General features: G+C 48.0%; 1 protein-coding gene and 2 non-coding genes across 3 annotated transcripts; 2 read left to right on the top strand and 1 right to left on the bottom strand.

Moving 5' to 3' along the window:
* Nucleotides 1-523: 523 nt before the first annotated feature.
* Nucleotides 524-596, top strand: TRNAV-CAC. Its single transcript has one exon. It is a non-coding gene; the product is annotated as a tRNA-Val (tRNA).
* Nucleotides 597-2,045: 1,449 nt separating this feature from the next.
* Nucleotides 2,046-2,118, top strand: TRNAK-CUU. The gene has a single exon. It is a non-coding gene; the product is annotated as a tRNA-Lys (tRNA).
* A 10,461-nt stretch (nucleotides 2,119-12,579) lies between these two features.
* Nucleotides 12,580-20,813, bottom strand: LOC115640733 (zinc finger protein 271-like). The gene is made up of 2 exons (XM_030543676.1): nucleotides 20,626-20,813; nucleotides 12,580-16,591 (listed from the first exon to the last, which is right to left on the bottom strand). Exons 1-2 carry the CDS (start codon nucleotides 20,633-20,635, stop codon nucleotides 14,178-14,180), a joined length of 2,424 nt encoding a protein of 807 aa, XP_030399536.1. The 5' UTR covers nucleotides 20,636-20,813; the 3' UTR covers nucleotides 12,580-14,177.
* Nucleotides 20,814-22,366: the final 1,553 nt, after the last annotated feature.

The raw sequence follows: 22,366 nt of genomic DNA, 5'->3' as shown, positions 1-22,366 counted from the left end.
GCTGTTGTGTTTCAGATCCGCTGCTGACAGTTACAAGTACCTTCTCCGGACTCCGAAGAAGCCAGATGTGTTCACGATGACTGCGCTCAGGATTGATAGGCACCAGGCGCTTGTACCATTCATCCTGCTGGATGAATTACTTTGACTGGATTCTGCCAGTTGTATCACACCTGTGCCCTGATTCCTGACTGTATCCCGGCTGTTTCACGCTGATCACCCTTCAATTTTGCCACCAACGGGTGTTTTAAAACTTTCTGCCCCCTGCATTCTTCCAGGTCTAAGTGGTGCCCACATCTGGCTGGAGGCTGGTCTTTGTTTAGCAGCCATCCTGCATGCACGGGTGTGAATGAAGGGGAATGTTACACAAGGGGGAGTAAAGCAGCCTGTGTGGGAGGCGCCTTTTAAACAAGGGCCTGTGTGTTATCTTATCTAGCAGCAGGGAAACATCAGCCCTTGGCTAGAACAGGCCTGCAACTCTCACACCGATGGCTGTAGCCGTTGTAAAGAAAAATGCAGCCAGCTGGTTTCTGTAGTGTAGTGGTTATCACGTTCGCCTCACACGCGAAAGGTCCCTGGTTCGAAACCAGGCAGAAACAGCAGTCACTTTTTCTTCACCACCCTCCCAGAGAACGGGTTCCGTTTTGCAGCCCTTCTTCCGGCTAGGAATTGCCGTATTTCTCCACCTTCGTCTTTCCAAAGGGATAGTTCACGGCAGATCTATAAGCAGCGTGTCCCTGAAGCGCAGCAGACTAATACTACTGAAAGGATGTTACACAACTTGATCTAATATTTAGGTGTATTGGATTTTGTCCGGAATTGCTCAGTTGACTTTCAATGGGATTTGTGTCACAGGAATGGTGATGATTGTTGTTTTGGGCGGACATGACCGCTGTGCTGTGGGTACCAATATCAGAGAAATAAACCGACCTTGGGGATCGACCAGCGTTTTCCTTGCCTTTAGATTATGGGTTAAACTGGAAGGGGAATAAAAGGCTTGGAGACAAATGGAAGGAAAAGGCTTCCTGGTTATGGACAAGTTCATTCAGAGAGGGAGAAAATAGTCTTATAGTTCTCACGCTGCAGCCCGGTTTGTGACCTCACTGCCTGGGTGGTTTGCGGGTGTATGGGGAGGGGGTTTAACCTCCGCTTCTTTTGCTGGATTCCCTTTATTATGGTCAAATTCTGCAGTCAACCTGTTTTCCACTGTATCTTGCAAGGTATGTTCACAGTGGCTGCTTGAGTCTTTCTGGACACCGATTTCCCCCACCACCGCAATGATCACTCCCCCTGCACTGGGATCCACGTGTTTGCACCATTATTTCCCCTGCTATGGGTCCATGTGAGTTCAACAATTCTTTTTCCTGCAGCAAGACCCATGTGTTCTCTCCTCATCCGTTAGAGTTTTTTGTCTACAGACTGTGTAGATCCCGCCCCCATGATCACGCCTCCTGCACTGGAATCAATGTGTTTTCACCATTATTTTCCCTGCACCGGGATCATACATACGGTGGCATTCAGGAGTAGCCATTCCTGTTTAAGCATGTGTGGACATGCTTATTTCGGATTAAAGCCCATTTTGTGTCGTTTAACACTGTTGCATACAGGAACAAGGCAATTCTGGACTAAGTTATTCAGGCTATCCCTGAATCACTCTATGGGTTTGCATTGTGTTAGCCCCATGCGTCTTCACCCTGTTCTTGACTAAATCCTTCCCTATACAGCCAGGCGTTTGGGCAGTGAATTCTCAGGCGTTCAGAGGCACATGCGTGTTCACTTTTCAGGGTTTTTTTCCCAGGTGTTTCCCCAGTTATTGTGTCTGAAATATGTCCTGCATCCCAGCGGGAAGGCAACTTTCATGCCTTCTTCAGCAAACTGCAAATATGGAAGGAACTAGATTAAGAGTCTAGGGTTAATCCTGGAGAGGATCTTGTGTCCAGGAATGTTTTCCAGGCCGTCAGCTGGGAGAAGAGGCAAACTCAACAGGCAGAGAAACGACATACCTCTTTCTGAGTAATCCCTGCTAAGTTTCAAACTTTGCGTCAACAGCCCGGCTAGCTCAGTCGGTAGAGCATGAGACTCTTAATCTCAGGGTCGTGGGTTCGAGCCCCACGTTGGGCGCATGTCCTTTTTTTCGCGCCACCCTCTTTCTAAGGAATTATTTCTAGATGAGCCCAGGCACATCAAACTGTGCATTTAAAATTGGAACCGTGTTTTGATCTGTAGAAAATAACGCCCCGTAGGCTTTGATCAGCGGAGAAAAAACATGTCACTGCAATGGGGAAAATCTGAGAAATGAGCAGCTGCTTTTAAGTCACTTCCGTCACCCTCCCATTCCCTCTGATCACTATCCTGCCCCCTCTTGCTGAGATCGCTGTCCCTTATCTGTTCTAGTCCTGTAAAGACAAGTGAAATTGAAAACTATTCAGCTACTAGTAGGACAGAAATCTGCCCTCACTGAGGCCTTCATCTTGCACTACTGAAGCTCACTAAGAGGTTTTCCAGTGTCTTCAAAGGGAAAAGGAGCAGATTAGGGAGCTGAGAGACATTCTATTTTGACAGGAGTGTGGCCACATCTGACTAAATTGTGGCCTCTCTGACTGGGTGCAGTTAGATCAGATTATTTGGCTGCTGATCCTGGGGTTTAATAGATGCACAGCAGATAAAACGATGTCATAAAGGAAAATAAAATCTAAATATAATACATAACAGGAATCAATAAAGTAAAACAAGGATGACACATGAATGGGTAGAAATATTTTTGAACAAAGGGTTATTTAATTACAAAATGGACTTCTGTGAAACATGGATAAAAATGTTGCTTTTTTTCAATTTTTATTCGTTTGCCATTTATTTTTTCAACCTTTATTATCACAGACATTCATGAAAGGCTTTTGTTCTCATGTCACGAAAACTGGCTTTTTTCAGTAAACATTGTTTTTTAAAAAAAATCGTTCAGTTTCAAAGCTGGTTAGAGAGTGACACCTTTGATTTCCCCCCCTCACACACCATCATTTATTTTTAAAACATTGCCAACCAGCTTAATAAACCAAATGAAATAAAGTGGAAAAAAATAAATAAAGTGGAAATATTTTTTTCCTTAAAAAAGGATACCAAATACTGTAACATAAAATATAATGACTAAAGGCCTGATCCAGAATACACACCACCCCATGGAGCAATTGGGACTTTGCCCCTCAAGCCTGCAAATACTTACACACATGGTAAGTATTTGCTACCTTCATGGTAGCAAAGTTAAACTCCTACATAAGTGGCTGCAGGATTGGATGCTAATTTAATAATATTGGCTGAGATCCTGCAAAGAGTTAAGCATATGCTCAATTTGCACACTGAGAGCTTCACTGATGGCAATGGGATTATTCAAAGTGTATAAAGTTAATCACACGTGTGGGTCTGTGCAGCACCAGGGCCATTGTCTATCCAGCACTGATTTCTTCAGAAAAACCCAACTTCACTGTTGCCTCAATAGTATTTCTTTCCACTCCCCTTCTTTCTTTGGTAGCTGGCCACGGGTGCATTTTTGAAGCCCTGTCCTGTGACTGTAGTGCAGAACGGCACCAGTTAGCAGCTGTGATCAGAAGTATTAACGTGAACGAGAACTAACTGTATCCCTCTGTGTACGGCTTCAGCGACCTGCTGGATTGAATTTATTCACTCAAGATTGACACAACAAAATTCCTCACAATACACCAACCCCCTAAATCTAAGTAATTCCCATGGTCAACTTCTCACTTGTGCCATATACACATCTGATTACTCTTGGGGGACTTCTGCGCCAAAAATTTAAAAATTCTGCACACACAATCTTAACATTCTGCATATTTTATTTGTCAAAAGAACACAATATAATCATGCCAGTTTCAATTATTTTGGCAATTTATTTAAAAGTACCTATCAACAAGTATGTCAACAATACAGACAATAAAAAAGATTCCCCATCAGCAGTACAGAGTTAAAGGAACCCCTATGGCAAACCAGTCCACTCAGTCTCCCTCTCCACTCAGAGCCCAGGGATCCAGTGGGAAAAACAGCCTGATGCTGGGTCTTGAGGTTATACGTAGTTTCCTGCATGCCACGTCCTTCCTTCAGGGCATGCCAGGAACCCTCCACCTCAGTCTCCCTCTCCCCAGCAGTGTCTGCTACTTGTGAGCTGGAGAGCTGGGCTCTGCCAGGTCCAGCGGCTCCTAGAGGTGGCCAGAAACCCTGCAGCACCAGTTCTGCTGGGGAAAAGGAAATTCTGTGCGTAACATTAATTCTGTGCAAATTCTGCATTGCACAGTGGCACAGAATTCCTCTAGAAGTAACATCTGGTTGCAGGCTTTGTGGGGGGGGGGGGTTCTCTATGGAACCATCAGGTGTGTTTTCTACGTCCCATGCTATTGAAGAGTCAGCCTCCAAGGGGCCACCGCGAAACTCGTCAGGAGTAGATGGGGACCCATCCAGAGAGCCTTCTGGGGAATCTTCAAAATCAGACTCTGTCTGAGAGTCACCACCACCCTGCAGGAGCCTGGGGCTGGATTCTGCCTCCCCCATCTCAGATACAACAGCTTGAGAGTCTCCACTAGGGGTCATCTCTTTTTGTTTCTTTCTCCTCATCACCTCTTTAGCCTTTTTTAAAATGTGTACAATGATCCTGGCCCATAACTTTCTGGCGGCCTTCCGTTTATAGCCCAAACATTAACCCCCCCATTTGCTTACCCCTCAGCTGATGTGTATCCTCAAGGATGTCCCTTTTACCCATGCCTCTTTCCACGGCTAGTTGCATCTTCTCAGATCCACACTCTGGAAAACGGAAGTATTTTTCAACGGCACCCACAAAAGCTTTTGCATTTTTGATGTTATTTCCTGTTGCCCTTTCCTTTAGAACCCCTGAGGATACAGCGGCCATCAGCTTTCTGAATGAAGCATCATGTTTTTGCCAAATCTTTTTAGAATAGTGAAGAGCTGTTCCGAGCTTATGGAGGTGGAAGAATAGTTTGTAATAATTTTCGGATACTTCAGAAGGAGCTACCCCTGCATCGCAGGAGCTTTCAGTCCTTGGATTTTTATTCACAACCCCTGAAGTATGTGCTCCGGGTTTGTGAATGTGTGTTTTCACTCACAGTTTTCTCAGGGCTTGGTGTGGTGTCGACCATGCCAGAACTGGAGTTGTGCTTTCATTGTTGCTTTTTACCAGAGTCTTGTGTTTTGTCCTTCAGCCTGACGTATTGGAGCTTTGGACTGGCCTAATGCTTCGTCTGCACCCTTCTGCTGTTTTATGTTGGCATTGTAGGTAAAGGTCTCAGAACACATTCCTGGTACTTTGGTGGTTCTGCTGGAGGTGTCCCTGTAGCTCTGACTACAGCATCATCAGGAGAGCTGCCCAGGCCTGACTAGGAAAACAGAGATGTTCCAATTTAGCAGCAAAGAAGTATTTTACAAAATTCACCAAAACCACAAAACTGAACTCTACACAGTGGTCCCCAAACTTTTCAGTCTGGAGCCCCCCATAACCTCCGTCTGCGCACAACACCCCAATCTCCACTGTCCCAGGCTGGGGTACTAAAGCCGAAGCCCCAGCAAGTCTAAGCCAGCCCTGGTGACCCCATTAAAATGGGGTCAGGACCTACTTTGGGGTTCTGACCCACAGTTTGAGGACCGCTGGTCTAGAGAGTTTAATGGCACTGTCTGTGACACGGTGGTAAGACTCTTACAGTGATCCATGAGTTTACGTTTGTTACCGGCTTGGTGAGCTCTAATTATAGAGCACACCACCAGCTTGGCGTGTCTGCCTTGTTTTTGACAGTCTGCCCTGACGTTGTCACTCAGTCGGAAGATGGCATCACCAGCTCAATTACATGAATTTGAAAACATTTGGACTCGATTTCTGGATACATTTGGGTAAAAAAACCAGTGAGACTACTGAAAGAATGCCTGGCTTTCATTCTGCATAGCCTCCCTAGCCCCCTTCTTCCCTGGTTTTCCTGTTTACGGGTGTCTTGTATTTTACGCTCGTAGCACCCACCGTACTGTGTTATGTCTACGTCAGGGATTGACAACTTTTGGCCCATGGCCTGTCAGGAAAAGCCACTGGTGGGCCAGGCCAGTTTTTCTACCTGCAGTGTCCGCAGGTTCTGCTGATCATGGTTCCCACTGGCTGCAGACGTGGTTTGGCGTCTCAGGCCAATGGGGGCTGTGGGAAGGGCAAGTTGCCAATTCCCGGTCTATGTGGTACCATTTGATTTTGTATTGGCTGATCTTGCAGCTCTGAGCTGTAAAACTGTATAATTCTGTTGGAGAACCTGTGCAGCGTGTTGGATTCAGAATCATACACAAGCTGTAACTCATGTACCTTTATGTGCTTTTTTATTGGTTTTGTTTTATACATGAAAACAAACAAAAAATGAATCTCACATCCAGACACACACAACGGTTCTCTTATTCCCGAAACAGAGTTTCCAGGCAGGAAGTGATTCCAGACTAGCAATTCCAGTCAAGTTCTCTGTATAGATGTGTCCTTAGCAACTAAGGTCCAGATTTTAAAGATACCTAAGGACCTAGAAATCAACTGGTGTTAGGCACTTGGACACTTTGAAAAAGCCCATTAGACTCCTAGCTGCATCGTTAGGCATCTAAATACCTTCTGCAACCCAGCCAACAGTAGCAAGGGGCTGTATTTTCAGTGCTGAAGGTCCTTTGTCCAACCCTCCTCAGTGACTATGGTGCTTGTATCCATGTGGCCATAGGCAGGGGCTGCATAGGCACTGGAAAACTTTAGGTTTTTTTTCATAGTTGTAGTCTGACTTCTATATTTGGAGAAGGGGGGGCTTGTGTCAGCTTCATGCGGCAGAGCCTGGGGAGGGAGCGCCACCTCCACCCCTGGCTCACCTCAGCAGGCCACCCAGCCTGTCAAGGTTTGGGTGGGGGGGCACAACCAAAAACTGTAACTCAAAGGGCGGGGTCTCAGCTCAAAACGTTTGAAAACTGCTCAGCAGGAGCACGGAATGCACAGGGGGAGAGGGGCATGGTCCTGGCACTTTTAAAAGTGGGGGGGTCCCACTTTTTATGGGGCCATAAGGGCGAGCGATTGGGGAGAGGGGATGGAAAGAAGCGTGCAGGTTGCAAGGCCTCTGGGGAAGGAGCGGCATGGGAGGGCAGGGACATGGTTTGGGCGCTGGTGGCGCCCCCACTTTTAGGCAGCTGGAGAGACAATGGAAGACCCAACAACCTTTTAATGGCTGACAACCAAGGCAAGCAGAGTCACTGATGAACCAAAAAAACAAATTCCTTTATCTGGTGTCGAATTCTGATATGATGGAGTGGTCTAAAATCCTACATAGATGATTTTATGAACATGGAATACTTTGCTTCCCATAGATTGAGAAATGAGGAATTCTCAGGCCAGGAGACCATGGCAATGGGTCAGTATAAGAACCCAAAGGAATAGAATATCTTACACACTACAGAGGAAACTTGGAGACAAACCAGAATTTCATTTGTCAGGTCCCTTACACCAAACAATACAGAAAGTTCAACAACAACAACAAAGTCCTTTCTTTGTTGACTACTGGGAACTTTTGAATAACTTCATACTCCTATTAGGTGCCCAAACAGAAAAAGTTGGGTGCTGAGCAATTTTGAAAATCCATCCATTTGGGAATAATTATTGGTAACCTGAGCAGGGTCTGAATGGGCTCTCCCTTGACATCTAGTGCAGAGCCAAAGAGGATTTCAGGAGCTGACCTTGTTTGCATGGGCACACCCACCCTGCCTAAGTGCTTGGCATGATGGGACTGCTTTGCCTGAATGATCACTTTTGGCATGGAGTTGGATCACAAGTCACTTTGTCACTGGAGGCAGGGGCACTAAAAGGTTGTTATCCTTGTTGTGTGAATCAAGAGCAGCAGAACTGTGCTTGGCATACCCTGATTGAGGGCCTCACTAAACAGCAGAGGACATGGGTACCAAACCAACCCCCACTGGCATTGTCTAGTTCTATTTCTTCTCTCAGTTCTCCACTATGTAATAATAAGTTGATTAAGGTTCAACTGGGAGCCTTGTTGCACACCAGCAGAAATGAAATCACTGATAACTAGGGCCCTACTAAATTCATGGTCCATTTTAGTCGACTGCATGACCATAGGATTTTAAAAATAGTAAATTTTATCATCTGACCTATTTAAATATGAAATTTCATGGTGGTGTAATTGTAGGGGTCCTGACCCAAAAAAGGAATTGTCGGATGGTTATAACATTATTGTAGAGGGGGTTGTGGTGCTACTATCCTTACTTTTGCGCTGCTGCTGGCAGGGCACTGCCTTCAGAGCGGGCAGCTGGAGAGTGGTGGCTGCTGGCTGGGAATCCAGCTCTGAAGGTAGAGCTGTCGCCAGCAACAGCACAGAAGTAAGGATGACATGGTATAGTATTGCCACCCTTACTTCTGCACTGGTGCTGGCAGGGTGCTGCCTTCAGAGCTGGGTGCCTGGCCAACAGCCACTGCTCTCTGGCTGCCCAGCTCTGAAGGCAGCATAGAAGTAAGGGTGGCAATACTGTGACCCCTTTAAAATAACCTTGTGACCCACCTGCAACTCCCTTTTGGATCAGGACCTCCTAGTTTGAGAAACACTGGCTTCCCCCATGAAATCTGTATAGTATAGGGTAAGCAAGCAAAAGATCAGCTTTCAAAGCAGGGTTGTTCCCCTCCACTACCCCCGCCAGTTGGCAGCTGCAGGGCCGGCTTTAGGAAGTGTGGGGCCCAATTTGAACAGTTTCGATGGGGCCCCAGCAAGGATGACTTAAAAAAAAAACACACATGTAAAAAAACACCTGGGGCTTGTACTCACCGGGCGGTGTTCTGAGTCTTTGGCGGCACTTCGGTGGCGGGTCCTTCACTCGCTCCGGGTCTTCGGCAGCACTGAAGGACCCACCACCGAAGTGCCGCCAAAGACCCAGAGCGAGCAAAGGACCAGCCGCCAAAGTGCTGCTGAAGACCCAAAGCGCCGCCAGGTGAGTAAAAATTAAAAAGGCACCTCTAGCCAGGGAAGGGATTCTCACTGGGCTCGGGGCCGTCTTAGGCTCGGGGCTCAATTCGGGGGAATTGGTGCAATAGGCCTAAAGCCAGCTCTGGGCAGGTGAGCTCCTGAAGATGACCTCTGAACTTTGGCTCTTCACTAAGGACAACTATGACTGTGATGTGTCGAAGGAGATGGGAGAGGCTCATTAAAGGAACTTTTGGCTGATGCACTTAAGAACCTGAAGCAAAAGGACACTGCCCAACATGCTCTGGGGCGGGTGTTTTCCCCATGGTTTTATGTTTATGAATCCTGATTGCGGCGTTTTCCCTAATTAATGCCGGGTCACTTCCCTCCTTTTATGAAAAGTTTCTTTTCTACCCTCAGACTCTGTGCCTGCGAGAAGGGAAGTGTTGCTTCTTGGAGGTGCCCAGGGGTGGCGTGCAATTGTCCCAGGTTATTGGGTGGGGGCTCAAGCCAGTTCTGTGTTGAATTGATGGAAAGGAACCCCTAAGTATAGAATCCAGTCGTGGTTGCTCCTGACTCCACCTGGCAGAAGGGTTACAGTAAGAAATATTCTTAGAAATTGAGACTGGCTCTCATGCAATTGTACCCCTCGCTCACAAAGAGTGGCTCTCTGTCCACCTCTATTGGCTAGAGAGGATATAGATGTTTTGAGTCCACTATAGCCTTGGAGGAAATGGAGATTGTCTGCTCACACTTTTTATTACGGTGACATTTATTACAGGTTAATAAAGGATTAACAGAGCATTTCAAGAAATGGTCACTCAAGCTTTGGCTGGGTGTTCAAAAGCCTGACACTCAACTACATTTCTCCGTTTATTTTTCATAATGTGGTAATGTTGGAACATCGCATCTGATCAATTCCAACATATATGGGAATGTTCTAGATGTCAATGGTCACAAGCCTATTCATTTTGGGGGAACAAAATCAGGAAACAAGATGGGGAAAAATAGGGAACACTGGGAGCCCCTTCCATCTGATTCATCTAGCCACAGCTTCAAGCACCTCTGTAAACATCTGTAGCTCAAACAGGTTGATTGCACCCCTTCATACCTTCCAGCATAACAACATCCCTGCTCCTCCTCCCAATGGACTTTAACATGTTGCTACCGAATGGCTCATCTTCCAGATAGAACAAAGACTAACCAAGGAAGGGAGGAAAATTACAGGGAATGGCTGAAATAGAGGGGAAAGGAGGGTGGACTGGAGGGATGCAAGAGGTCTCTGGTATGTGCAATAAACCTCAGCCTACAGAAGCAAAGAAGTATGCGACCCCCTCCTCCCCATTTAGACAGGTCGACAGATCAATAGATTGCTTATAACCATCGATACTGACTCCTACGGACATGCTTATAACCTTCAACTGATGCACCTATAGCACATACTAATCACGTCTGTAACATGCTTCTAACAGCTATTAATTGTTAAAACTTTTATAAATAAAACTGTACTCTCAAATGCAGCCTCCTTTTCTCCTTTAGATCAGGCCATACCAGTTCATGCTTTTAGCGCCAGAAGTCTCAAGGTTGGTTCCAATAGGTTTTCTGAGCAGCAATGGTACAGGCGGACACGGAGACTGGAATTTTTAAAGCTCTGTAGGGAATTTGAGCATCTGTGAGGACTGAACCCCGACCTCTATCCAAAAGCATAAGCACCGCCTGCTTGGGCTAAAAGGCCACATCCATTAGCCAAGCCTAGCTAACTTTGAAGTTACTAGACCTGGTTGGAAAATGGGAATTTGTTTACTGGATTTAAAAGCTAGAAGGGACCATCTGATGATCTAGTTTGATCTGCTTTATACAGGCCATAGAATTTCACACAGCTACCCCTCTATTGAGTTCTCAGAGGAATTTTCAGGGGCATATGTCCTTTGGGAAGCTTTTCCAGGGGGGAAATTCCAGTTTTCCCATGGGACTATTAGAAAAAGAGAGGGAGAGTAAGGGAATACTATTTTCTCACATTTTCTGTTTCCCAACTTTTTCCAGCTGGAATTCAAGTTGGAAAGTAAAGTCCCACTAGCTTTCCCCCACTTGGGGATTTCCCAGTGGGAAATGCCCAGTTTCTCAGAGGAACGCCATCTTTCTGGTTTTGATGAAACGAGATTTTCCATTTGTGACGCTGTATGGAATACGAGGGACACATTATATGACACTGTTGATACCGCTATTATACATTTGCAAGGAGTCTGACCAGATATGCTGTGTGAGGTATCTGCAAAAATGTTACACGTTGCCAAGGATGATAATCTTCTTTATATGTTTGTATCACCTTTGCATTGTGAGTTATAGATGTGTAGAGTATATCTGTATTTCCAACTTGTTCTGTGTTTCTGGCTGACACCCCCAGACTGATTAGCATCAGCACTGCCTAGCCTGTTCGATGGCCATTCAGGGTCATCAGCTGTACAATGAACCCATTGAAAGAAACCAGGAGCTACACTGTATGAGTCAGCAAGACATGTAGGAGCATGCCTATGGAAGAGAACTCTATGGCTTTTCCATGGCATGTGATGTGAAGCTTGTGTTTGGGACACAGAAAGTTACAAACCACATGGCAAACGAACATAAAAGGAAGCTGCATCACCTCCATTTTGTCTTAATTCCTGCTTCTTACTTCTGGAGTAACTTCTCTACAAACTGAAGCTCTGAACAAAGGACTGAAAGACCCATTCAAGCTGTGGATGTGTTTCAGAGGGACTCTCAAGGCAGCAAACTCACCAATACTGCTAAGAATCTGATATATGGTCTTTGACGTCTCTGTATTTATCTGAGTGCTTTACCATTTAACAACTCTCCTCTTGGTCGTTCTTTTTCCTCATAATAAACCTTTAGTTTTAGACACTAAGGGATTGGCTGGCAGCATGGTATTTTGGGAAAGATCCAAACTAGTACTGACCTGGTAATGTGGCTGACTCTTTGGGGTCAGAAGAACATTTTCTATAATGAGCAGAGTTTCAATAACTGCTCACTGTACTGGATGTAGGTGCTGATTGGGAGCCAGAGAACTGGAATGCAATGAAGGGGGCTCTGTGAGTTCTTTTTTAGGTTCTCAACAACCAGTGGAGGAGATCAGGAGCAGAGTTTGTGACTGGTTAGGGAGACTAACTTCAGTGTTAACCACCAGTTTTGGGAGAATCTGGTCTCCTTTACAGCCTGAGGGATGCCCCAGGCACCCCGGGTCCCAATATTAACAAAATTATTTTCTGCTCAGAAAATGCCAACCAGTGACTAGCAGTCAACACAATTTCAAGTGTGACAAAGGTCTCTACATTCATGGCACAATAATGTATTCTAAGGGTACTTATCGGGCCCCCCTTCGCCTAGTATCCAAAGATCTCGCAATCTTTAATGCACTGTGTAAGATGGGTGTTCCTATCCCCATTGTATAGATTGGGAACTGAGGCACAAGAGGCCAGATTTTCACAGGTGTTTCAGTGCCTAAAGATGCAGGAAAAACAATGAGGAGTCCTTGCGGCACCTTAGAGATTAACAAATTTATTTGGGCATAAGCCTTCGTGGGCTAGAACCCACTTCATCAGATCTGATGAAAATGCCAATCAGATCTCATGAAGTGGGTTCCAGCCCGCGAAAGCTTATGCCCAAATACATTTGTTAGTTTCTAAGGTGACACAAGGACTCCTCGTTGTTTTTGCTGATACAGACTAACACGGTTACCACGCTGAAACCTGTAAAGATGCAAGGAGGCATTCAACAAGATGTTCAAAGGCATCAAACCTGCATAGGGACTTAACTCCCATTGATTTCAATCTTGAGGCACTTTGAAAAATGTAGTCTTAAGGACGTGTTTCTATTAAAGCTGGAGCTGCAATTTCCAGCGTGGGTAGATGTACATGTGCTCCCTTTGATCCAGCTAGCATGCTAAAAACAGTGGGGTAGCTCAAGGGCACCAGAATGCAGGGGAACCAGGAGGCCCTGGCCCCATCACTTTTTACCGGCCACAAGGGCGAATGATTGGGGGGGGGGGGAGAGCAGAGAGGAGTGAGCAGGGGGCAGGGTCATGGAAGGAAGAGATGAGGTAGGGGCGGAGTTGCAGGAGAAGGGGTGGTACAAAGGCGAGGCCTTGGAGAGAAAGGGCGGCACAGGGCTGCAGCCATGGATCAGGTGTCAATGCCCCCCTCCCCTTTTAGGAAGCTTCCACCACTCCGAGTGTAGCTGCCATGAGGCAGGAGGGGCAGGACGGGCTAGCCACCTGAGTGCATAGCTAGGGTCTCGGATGGGATTGTACTCCAGCCGCTAGCTCATCCTTGCAGCAGCATTGCTGTTATTTTGAGCACGCAAGCTTGATCAAAGCGAGGGTGTGTATGTCTACCCAAGATGAGCATTACAATGGTCCCTAATTACCTTGCTCAAGGTCACACAGGGAGAATCCAGAATCCAGGTCTCCCCCAGGGCCCCCTTCCTCCCCTCTTTGAGCCATAGGCGCCAACTCTGTGGGTGCTCTAGGGCTGGAGCACCTGCAGAAAACAAAAAGTGGGTTCTGGCACAGCCGCAAAACAGCTGTCTGGAAGGGATGGAGTGGGGGTGTGGCCTGGGGTGGAGCAGGGTCGAGCACACCCTGGCATATTAGAAAGTCGGCACCTATGATTTCAGATACCTGAGGGCAAGGATGGTCGAATGGTGAAGGCTCCGGCTTAGGACATGGGCGAGTCAGTGTCACCTCCCTGCTGGGCCACGGGTTTCCTGTCTGACCTCGAGTTAGCCACTTAGCCTCTCTGCGTCTCAGTCCCCCATCTGTAAAACGGGGGATAATAGCGCTTCCCTACCTCTTCCTGCTGTGAGGATCTATAGATTAGAAATTGGGAAGTGCTTTGAGCTCTACAGGTGAAAAGTGATTTATAGGAAGGCAACAGTATTATTAGTCTCAGTTAATCTGGAGTAAGGAAGATTTAGCCCAGATATGTGGAAAAACTTTCTAACACATAAGGGGAGTTCGGCTCTGGAACAAGCGACCTATGGAAATTGAGGGACTCTCACCACTGGAGGTTTTTAAGACCAGATTGGACAAACACTTGTCAGGGACGGGCTAGGTGTATTTGGTCCTGCCTCCACTGGTGGGGCTGGACTGGATGCCCTCTCGAGGCCCAGTCAGCCTGGCATTTCTAGGACCGCACCAGTGCCAGGTGGCTATGCCGTGTGGGTCCCTTGGTGTGCAAGGAGGTGAGAACTGGTGCTGAAGCTTTTCCCACAGTTGGTGCATTTGTAAGGCTTCTCCGGCAGGTGTGTTCGCTGATGGACCACCAGGTGAGAGCTCTGGTTGAAGCTTCTCCCGCACTGGGGGCACAGGTAGGGTCTCTCTCCTGTGTGGGTCCGCCAGTGCTTAATGAGGTCCGAGCGCCGGGAGAAGCTCCTCTGGCAGTCAGAGCACTGGTGGGGCCTACCCTCCGCGTGGGCCCTCTTATGGATTGCCAGGGCTAGGCTGGAACCGAAGCCAATCCCACAGTCGGGACAGAGGTAGGATTTCTCCTCTGTGTGGGTCCTCTGGTGGGTGATGAGGTTGGAGCGCTGGCTGAAGCTCCGCCCGCAGTCGGGGCAGTGGTATGGCCGCTCCCCAGTGTGTGTCCTCTGGTGGGCATGAAGATTGGAGCTCTGGGCAAAGCCCTTTCCGCAGTGGGAGCATTTGTAGGGTTTCTCTCCCGTGTGGATCCTCTGGTGTTTGATCAGCACCGAGCTGTCCCGGAAGCTGCGCCCGCAGTCGGGGCACCGGTAGGATTTTTCTCCGGTGTGGGTCCGGCGGTGTACGATCAGCGTCGAGCTGGTGTTGAAATTCCGCTTGCAGACAGTGCAGGTGTAGGGACGCTCCCCTGTGTGGGTCCGCTGGTGTTTAATCAGGTTGGAGCTCTGGCTGAAGCTCTTCCCACATTCGGAGCACCTGAAGGGCTTTGCCGCCAGATGGTGCAGAGGGGCCGAGCTTGGATCAGAGCGAGCCTTGTGGCCCTTTGGCTCTGCCCGGCAGGCAGCCGGCACAGGGCTCTGCTCCGTACCAGTGCATGGAAGGGACTCTCCCTCTGAGAGGGCTCTCTGACATGCACTGACATTGGAGCTGGTGGATTGAGGGCTCTGCTCAGTGCTAATGCATGGAGAGAACTCCTCCTCCAGCGGGGTTTTGGGATTTGTATTTGGGGGTGTTGGGCTCGCCTTCAATCTTTTCCCCAGATCAGCTTCCTCCTCTGGGTCAGCGTCCTCTCGTGCATTGTGACTGGAGCCACTCAACCTTTGCACAGCGTTACCACGTGGATGAGATTTCTCCTCTCGGTGCGTTCGCCGATGCACAGTGAGCTCGGAGATGGCGTCGAACCTTTTCCCACAGTCGGGGCATTGATGGGGCTTCCCCGCTGGGTGGGATTCCCCATCGCTGGTCTCTGCTGAGCTCTGGCTGACGCTTCCCCGGCTCTGGGTATCTTTACCAGGATCATCTTCCTGGAGGACTGTCGGTGTGGTTCTCACGCTGCCTTTATAGGGCTTTGCCTCCTGATGGAGTCTCTTATGGGTAATCAGGTGGGAGCTCTGGCTGAAGCTTTTCCCACAGCTGGCACACCGAAAGGGTCTCTCCCCCGTGTGGACCCGGCGGTGCTTATTGAGGTCTGAGCGCCGGGTGAAGCCTCTCTGGCAATCGGGACATTCGTAGGGTTTCTCTCCTGTGTGGGTCCTCTGATGGGTGATCAGGGCGGAGCGGCTGGGGAAGCTTTTCTCACAGTCTGGACATTTATAAGGCCTGTCACCAGCATGGCTCCTCCGATGGGTCAGGAGCTGGGCGCTGGTGCCGAAGCCTTCTCCGCAATCGGGGCACAGGTGGGATTTCTCCTCCAGGTGGGTCCTCTGGTGGGAGATCAGGTTGGATTGCTGGCTGAAGCTCCGCCCGCACTCAGGGCATTTGTAGGGTCGCTCCCCGGTGTGGACCCGCTGGTGGGCACTGAGGTTGGAGCTGGTGCTGAAGTGTTTCCCGCAGTCAGTGCAGTGGTAAGGCCGCTCCCCGGTGTGGACCCGCTGGTGGGCATGTAGGTTGGAGCTCTGGCTGAAGCCTTTCCCGCAGTGGGAGCACTTGTAGGGCTTCTCACCCGTGTGGGTCCGCCAGTGCTTGATCAGCACCGAGCCCTCGCTGAAGCTCCGCCCGCAGTCGGGGCAGCGGTAGGATTTCTCCCCGGTGTGGGTCCGGCGGTGCACGATGAGGGCCGAGCTGGTGTTGAAGCTTTTCCCGCAGCTGGTGCATTTGTAGGGTCTCTCGCCCGTGTGCAGCCTCTGGTGCGTCAGGAGGTTGGAGCTTTGAGAGAAGCTCCTGCCGCAAACACTGCATTTATAGGGTTTCTCGGCAGCGACTGCATTGCTGTCTTGGGGTCCCTTGAGAACTCTCTGATGGCAGGCGGGTTTATCCTCTTGCTTTGCTTGGTGCTGCCTCCCTGACCTGCGCCGACTCTCCACGGCTTTCCCCCCCTCCGAAACAATCCCTTCGGATCTTCCCGAGAATGCCCCGTGTGGTTCCACATGCTCCAGACCTCCTTGCCAGGGATTCATCTCTTCGTTCTCATGCTTGAGCCCGTCAGCTGCCAGGATAAAAAGAGAGAATCTGAAGGCGAGTCATTCTTTGGGCTGGGCAGAAAGGAAACCTCAGCACTGTGGGTTGGGGAAACTCATTAAGGTGGAGAAGCAGATACTGAATCTCTAAGAACAGCCGGATCCCGGCACAACCTCAAGCTATTGTGCTTCCTACAGGAATTACGGAGCAGAATTAAGCAGCCTGTGCTATTCAGGTGGTCAGACTAGATCTGCATTTCTCCACCCATGGGTCGGGACCCAAAATTGGGTCTCCAGAACATAGGCGCCAACTCTGTGGGTGCTCCAGGGCTGGAGCACCTGCAGAAAACAAAAAGTGGGTTCTGGCACAGCCGCAAAACAGCTGTCTGGAGGCTTGCGGAAGGACGGCGAGCAGCCAGCGGCGGGCAGGCAGGGGACTCGGGAAGGGCTGTAGCGGGGGCAGGAAGAGGCGGAGCAAGGGCGGAGCCTCAGGGGAGGGGGCAGAGCAGGGGCAGGAAGAGGTGGAGCGAGGGTGGAGCCTTGGTGGAAGGGGTAGAGTGGGGTGGGGCCTCAGGAGGGGGGCAGAGCCGGGGCAGGAAGAGGTGGAGTGAGGGCGGAGCCTCCGGGGAGGGGGCAGAGCAGGGGCAGGAAGAGGTAGGGTGAGGGCGGAGCCTTGGCGGAAGGGGTAGAGTGGGGTGGGGCCTCAGGAGGGGGGCAGAGCCGGGGCAGGAAGAGGTGGGGTGAGGGCGGAGCCTTGGGGGAGGGGTGGAGTGAGGGCAGGGCCTTAGGGCAAAGTGGGGGTGGAGCACCCCAGGGAAAACTAGAAATTGGCGCCTCTGCTCCAGAATGTTTCAAAGGGTCGCGGCTCCAGTCCCACGGGGCTGGCTGGGCCTGGCTCGCCTCCCCATTCCAGGCACTTCAGCCTCCCAGCACCATTCAGGTTTAGCCCAGCTGTCATGGAGACGGGAGCCTGGGTAGGCCAAACCTGACTGAGTGGCCCTGCAACCCCATGAGCCAGGGCACAGCTCCACTCACACAGATTGGGTCCAGTCAGGGGCCGGGGCCAAACCTAAGCAGCGCTGCTTCCCCAGAGATCACAGTGCCCAGAGCGGAGACCCAAGCCCAGCCAGCCCCACAGCCCAGGAGCCGCAGGAGCCGCCACTGTGGGGCGAGCGCCGTGCAGGACCGAACCCCACCAGGGGGCAGGATCTGACTAAACTCACCCCAGGGCCTCCACCCCCAGACTATTTACTGGGTTGTGACAGGCCACAAACATTGACAAATGACTCCTGAGCCCAAAAAGGTTGAGAATCACTGGGCTACAGGATCAGAATGATCCTTCTGACCTTGAAATCTTTTTGGACAGGGTGGCTTATTTCAAACACTTTACACGGGTGTAAATGACAATGCAAGGTCACAGTATGACGTTAAGGAAAGGGGCAAGACCCGCAGGACACTTGGTTTAATTCCCTAGCTCTGCTACACACTCCCTGCATGACCCTGGACGATTCACTTAGGCTGGGATGTTTAAAGGCGCCTATATGAAATAGACATCCAACTTTCACTGAATTCAGGAATAACTTCTTGATTAATTTTAATAACTCCCTTAGGTAACCTTTGAAAAAGCCAGCCTCACTTCCCATCTGTGAAATGGGAATAATCGTCCTTTCCCCTCCCCCCCCCTTCCTGTCTATTTAGACTGTAAGGTCTTTGGGGCAGGGACTGAGTCTCACTGTGTGTTTGTAGTGTGTCCAGATCTCAGCTGCAGCCTCTAGACCCTATGTAATACAAATACTGCATAGAATCTAAGACTATAAAAAAACATTGTGCTCATCTAGTCTGACCTCCTGACCAGAGAACCCAGGCCACGGAACTTCCCCAGAATAATTCCTGTTTGCATTACAGCATATCTTTTAGAAAAGCATCCAATCTGGATTTAAAAATTGCCAGAGACAGATAATCCACCGCGATCCTTGGCAAATTGCTCCAATGATTAATTAGCCTCGCTATCTCTAAGTAAATCAATAGCAGAAAGGTTCCAGGAAAAGGAAAACTATTAGGGTGACTAACTGTCCTGATTTTATAGGGACAGTCCCAATATTCGGGATTGTGTCTTATATAGGTACCTATTACTCCCCTCCACACGCACTCTGTCCCGATTTTTCCCTTTTGCTATCTGGTCACCTCTAAGAACAATGCCAGCAAACTAGTCCTACCACAGAGATGCCAAATGTAAGGTACATTTAGAGGTTCTTCATCATTATACCCAAAGTACTGGGTTGCTAGCTAGAGCTGGCAGAAAATTTTCGAATGGAACCGTTTTCTCACCGGGAAATATTTTGACAGAATTGAAATGTTCTGCGGGAATATTCCAATTTTATTGAAACTTTCAACCAAAATCAAGCAGGTTTCTAGGGTCCTTATTCCAAGGCAGCCTGCCCTGGAGCAGAGGAGTATATTTAGGAAACACCATTCTCACTGTGGAAACATTTCAATGTTTCTGAAGCAAAGTATTGCAGGACTTCAGTTTCACGACAATTTTCATGGTTTTGGCTTTTTGTCCCAATTTTGTCTAAAACGTTTCCCGAACACTCAAAATTTCACAGAACCAAAATTCTGCTCACTAACCAGCTTTAGTGTGTGGTCCTCAGGATGCTATAAAGTGGCTTAAAATAAAAGAAAGTATTTATTCACACAAAACACAGTCAACTTGTGGAACTCCTTGCCAGAGGATGTTGTGAAGGTCAAAACTATAACAGGGTTCAAAAAAGAACTAGGAAAATTTATGGAGGATAGGTCCATCAATGGCTATTAGCCAGGATGGGCAGGGATGGGATCCCTAGCCTCTGTCTGCCAGAAGCTGGGAATGGGTGATAGGGGATGGATCACTTGATGATCACCTGTTCTGTTCATTCCCTCTGAAGCACCTGGCATTGCCCACTATTGGAAGGCAAGATACTGAGCTAGATGGACCTTTGGTCTGTCCCAGTATGGCTGTTCTTATTTTCTAAAATGAGTTTCACTCCTATCCCCAAGCGTACTTCTGTCCCTGAGAAGGTGCCAGAGAATCTAAGGAGCCCACTAGGGACTTTGCTCCTGCCCAGAATTTTAAGTAGCAGATGATCAGACACTATGGTGATGGGCAACCATAGAGAACCGATAGCTAAAGATGAAACAGGAGAGGAGCTCTCACAATACCAGTTGAGAAGCGTGAGCTGTGGGGGAAGGTCTACTTTCTAGGCTCTTCTGCTCCCTCCCGTTCCCAGTTCTGGATTTGTATTAGGAGTCTGTGGAACCAGATCCTTAGCTGGTGCACATTGGCACTGCTCCACTAATGTCAATGGAGCTACCCGGCCAAGATTTTCCAAAGCAACTGCTGAATTTTGGATGATTAACTTGACGCACCACAAAGAAGCCCTGATTTTTCAGAGGATAAGTTCTCAGCCCTTTTTGAAAATCTGGCCCCGTTAAGAGGGACACTGAAAATCATTAAGTCACTTAGCAAAATCTTGGCTCAGCTAAGGAGCTGGGCAACTGTTCCAGTGACGCCAACATCTGATTTTTATCTCCAGTCTCATAATGTTTAGTGTTTTTCTCAAAGCCCCAGAGTCAGATGATTATTAAAGAAACTCAGCTTTCATTTATTTCTTTTAAAAAAAAGTACATTTCTAGCCTTCGAGGTTAAAGAGAAAAATTTGAAAACTTGGTTCTAGAGTCTCAAAACCCAGAAGGCAAATAATAAACTATAATAAAACAATAATTATTACTAATAATAACAAAATAAACAACAAAATTAATAATAATGTGTTTATTTAAAGCCTCATTATTTGAAAGCAGCCTCGTGATTTTGGGGCGCTGCCTGGTTCTTGAATGATTTCAGCTGGCAAATACAGGGGTCCTGCAGTCCAGCACCAAACAAGGCATCTTGCTCTCTAAGCAGCTTCTTAGGGGTCAGGCTGCAAAATACTCAGCTGCTGTATTGACCTACATCAAGGTTCCTTGGCTGCCTTTCCTGAGCTGTTTGCTCATTGCACCTACCACCAATCCCCTTCCCAGCACTTACCTGAATTCATACCGAGAGGACCCTGTGCCCAAGCACCCAGGGGTAATTGGGGAGCAGCCCCAACCAACCAGAGATGCTTCTCTGATGCACCGGGGGTAGCAGAACCTGCATACCAGTTGCCTTTTGTGTTTCCATCACAGATGCACTATGGGAAATGTAGTCTCCACTGCAAGGCATACAGACACGCACTCTTTGTTGAGGAGTAAACGCCAAAGGGCAGTCTGTGTTGCAGAGAACTATGGGAAGTGTAGTCTCCCTTGCCATGCTCTAGCGTTTTTCATCGCAAGGCATTGTGGGAGATGTAGGTCTCTGGGCCTGGGCCTGATCAGAAATGTACTGTTTGTGGCGGAGCATTATGGGGAAAGCAGTATGCATAGCAGAGTATTATGGGAAGTGTAGTTTGCATGGCAGGGCAGTATGGGAAATGAATTTCTGGGAGGCATGAGGACTGTTTGATTTGGATGTGCTGGAGAGGAGGCTGTGGAGAGGAGGGTGGCATCCAGTAGTTTCCCCAGGAATTGAAATTAGGGGGGGTGTTTGAATTTACAGGGGGGGTGTCAGGGTTAATGAGATGTATAAAAGAGGTATGAATAAAGTAAATGTTTTGTTAGGATAATGCAAATTTAACATAAGAATAATGCAAGTTAACACATAACCGGTCTAGATTTCTAAAGAATGTATATATATATATTTTAAAATGTATTTAATTTAAATTGACTTTTGAAAAGTAAGCCATCATGAGATAAGAGGGAAGTCCTCTCATGGGTCAGTAACTGGTTAAAATATGGGGAACAAAGGGTAGGAATAAATTATCAGTTTTCAGAATGGAGAGAGATAAATAGTGGTATCCCTGAGGGGTTGGTATTGGGACTATTACTGTTCAACATATTCATAAATTATCTGGAAAAATGGATAAACAGTGAGGTGACAACATTTTCAGATGATACAAAACTATTCAAGATAGTTAAGTCCCAGGCAGACTGTGAAGAGTTACAAAGGGATCTCTCAAAACTGGGAGACTGGGCAACAAAATGGCAGATGAAATTCAATGTTGATAAATGCAAAGTAATGCACATTGGAAAACAATCTCAACTATACATACAAAATGAAGGAGTCTGAATTAGCTGTTACCACTCAAGAAAGAGATCTTGGGAGTCATTGTGGATAGTTCTCTGAAAACATCCACTCAATGTGCAGCGGCAGCCAAAAAAGCAAGCAGAATGTTGAGAATCATTAAGAAAGGGATAGATAATAAGACAGAAAGTATCATATTGCTTCTATATAAATTCATGGTATGTGTACACCTTGAATACTGTGCAGATCTCGTCACCCCATCCCAAAAGAGAGATATTGGAAATGGAAAAGGTACAGAGATGGGCAACTGAAATGATTAGGGGTATGAAACAGGAGGAGAAATTAAAGTGACTGGGAATTTTAAGCTTAGAAAAGAGATGACTAAGGGGGGATATGATAGAGGTCAATCAGCACAGGCTAAGTACTGTTTTACTGACCTTTACTCATACAATAAGAACAACATTTCATTTCCCACCCCACACCCCCTGCATTCAAGTGATTTGTAACCCAACCCCAGCCAAAATCTATCACTTGGGCAACACAGCTCTGTTTGCTGGATACCTAGGTAGATTAGGTGTGAATGTAAATACAATCTGGTCCTGAAGCCTTTCCCCCCAGCCTCCAGCTCATCACTAGCTGTCAGGGAGAGCTCACTTAGACTTTGCTT

This window comes from Gopherus evgoodei, unplaced genomic scaffold, assembly GCF_007399415.2.
Source record: "Gopherus evgoodei ecotype Sinaloan lineage unplaced genomic scaffold, rGopEvg1_v1.p scaffold_32_arrow_ctg1, whole genome shotgun sequence".
NCBI lineage: Eukaryota > Metazoa > Chordata > Testudines > Testudinidae > Gopherus > Gopherus evgoodei.
The sequence above is the reverse complement of the archived record's forward strand: the minus strand, read 5'-3'. Positions and strand labels throughout refer to the sequence as shown.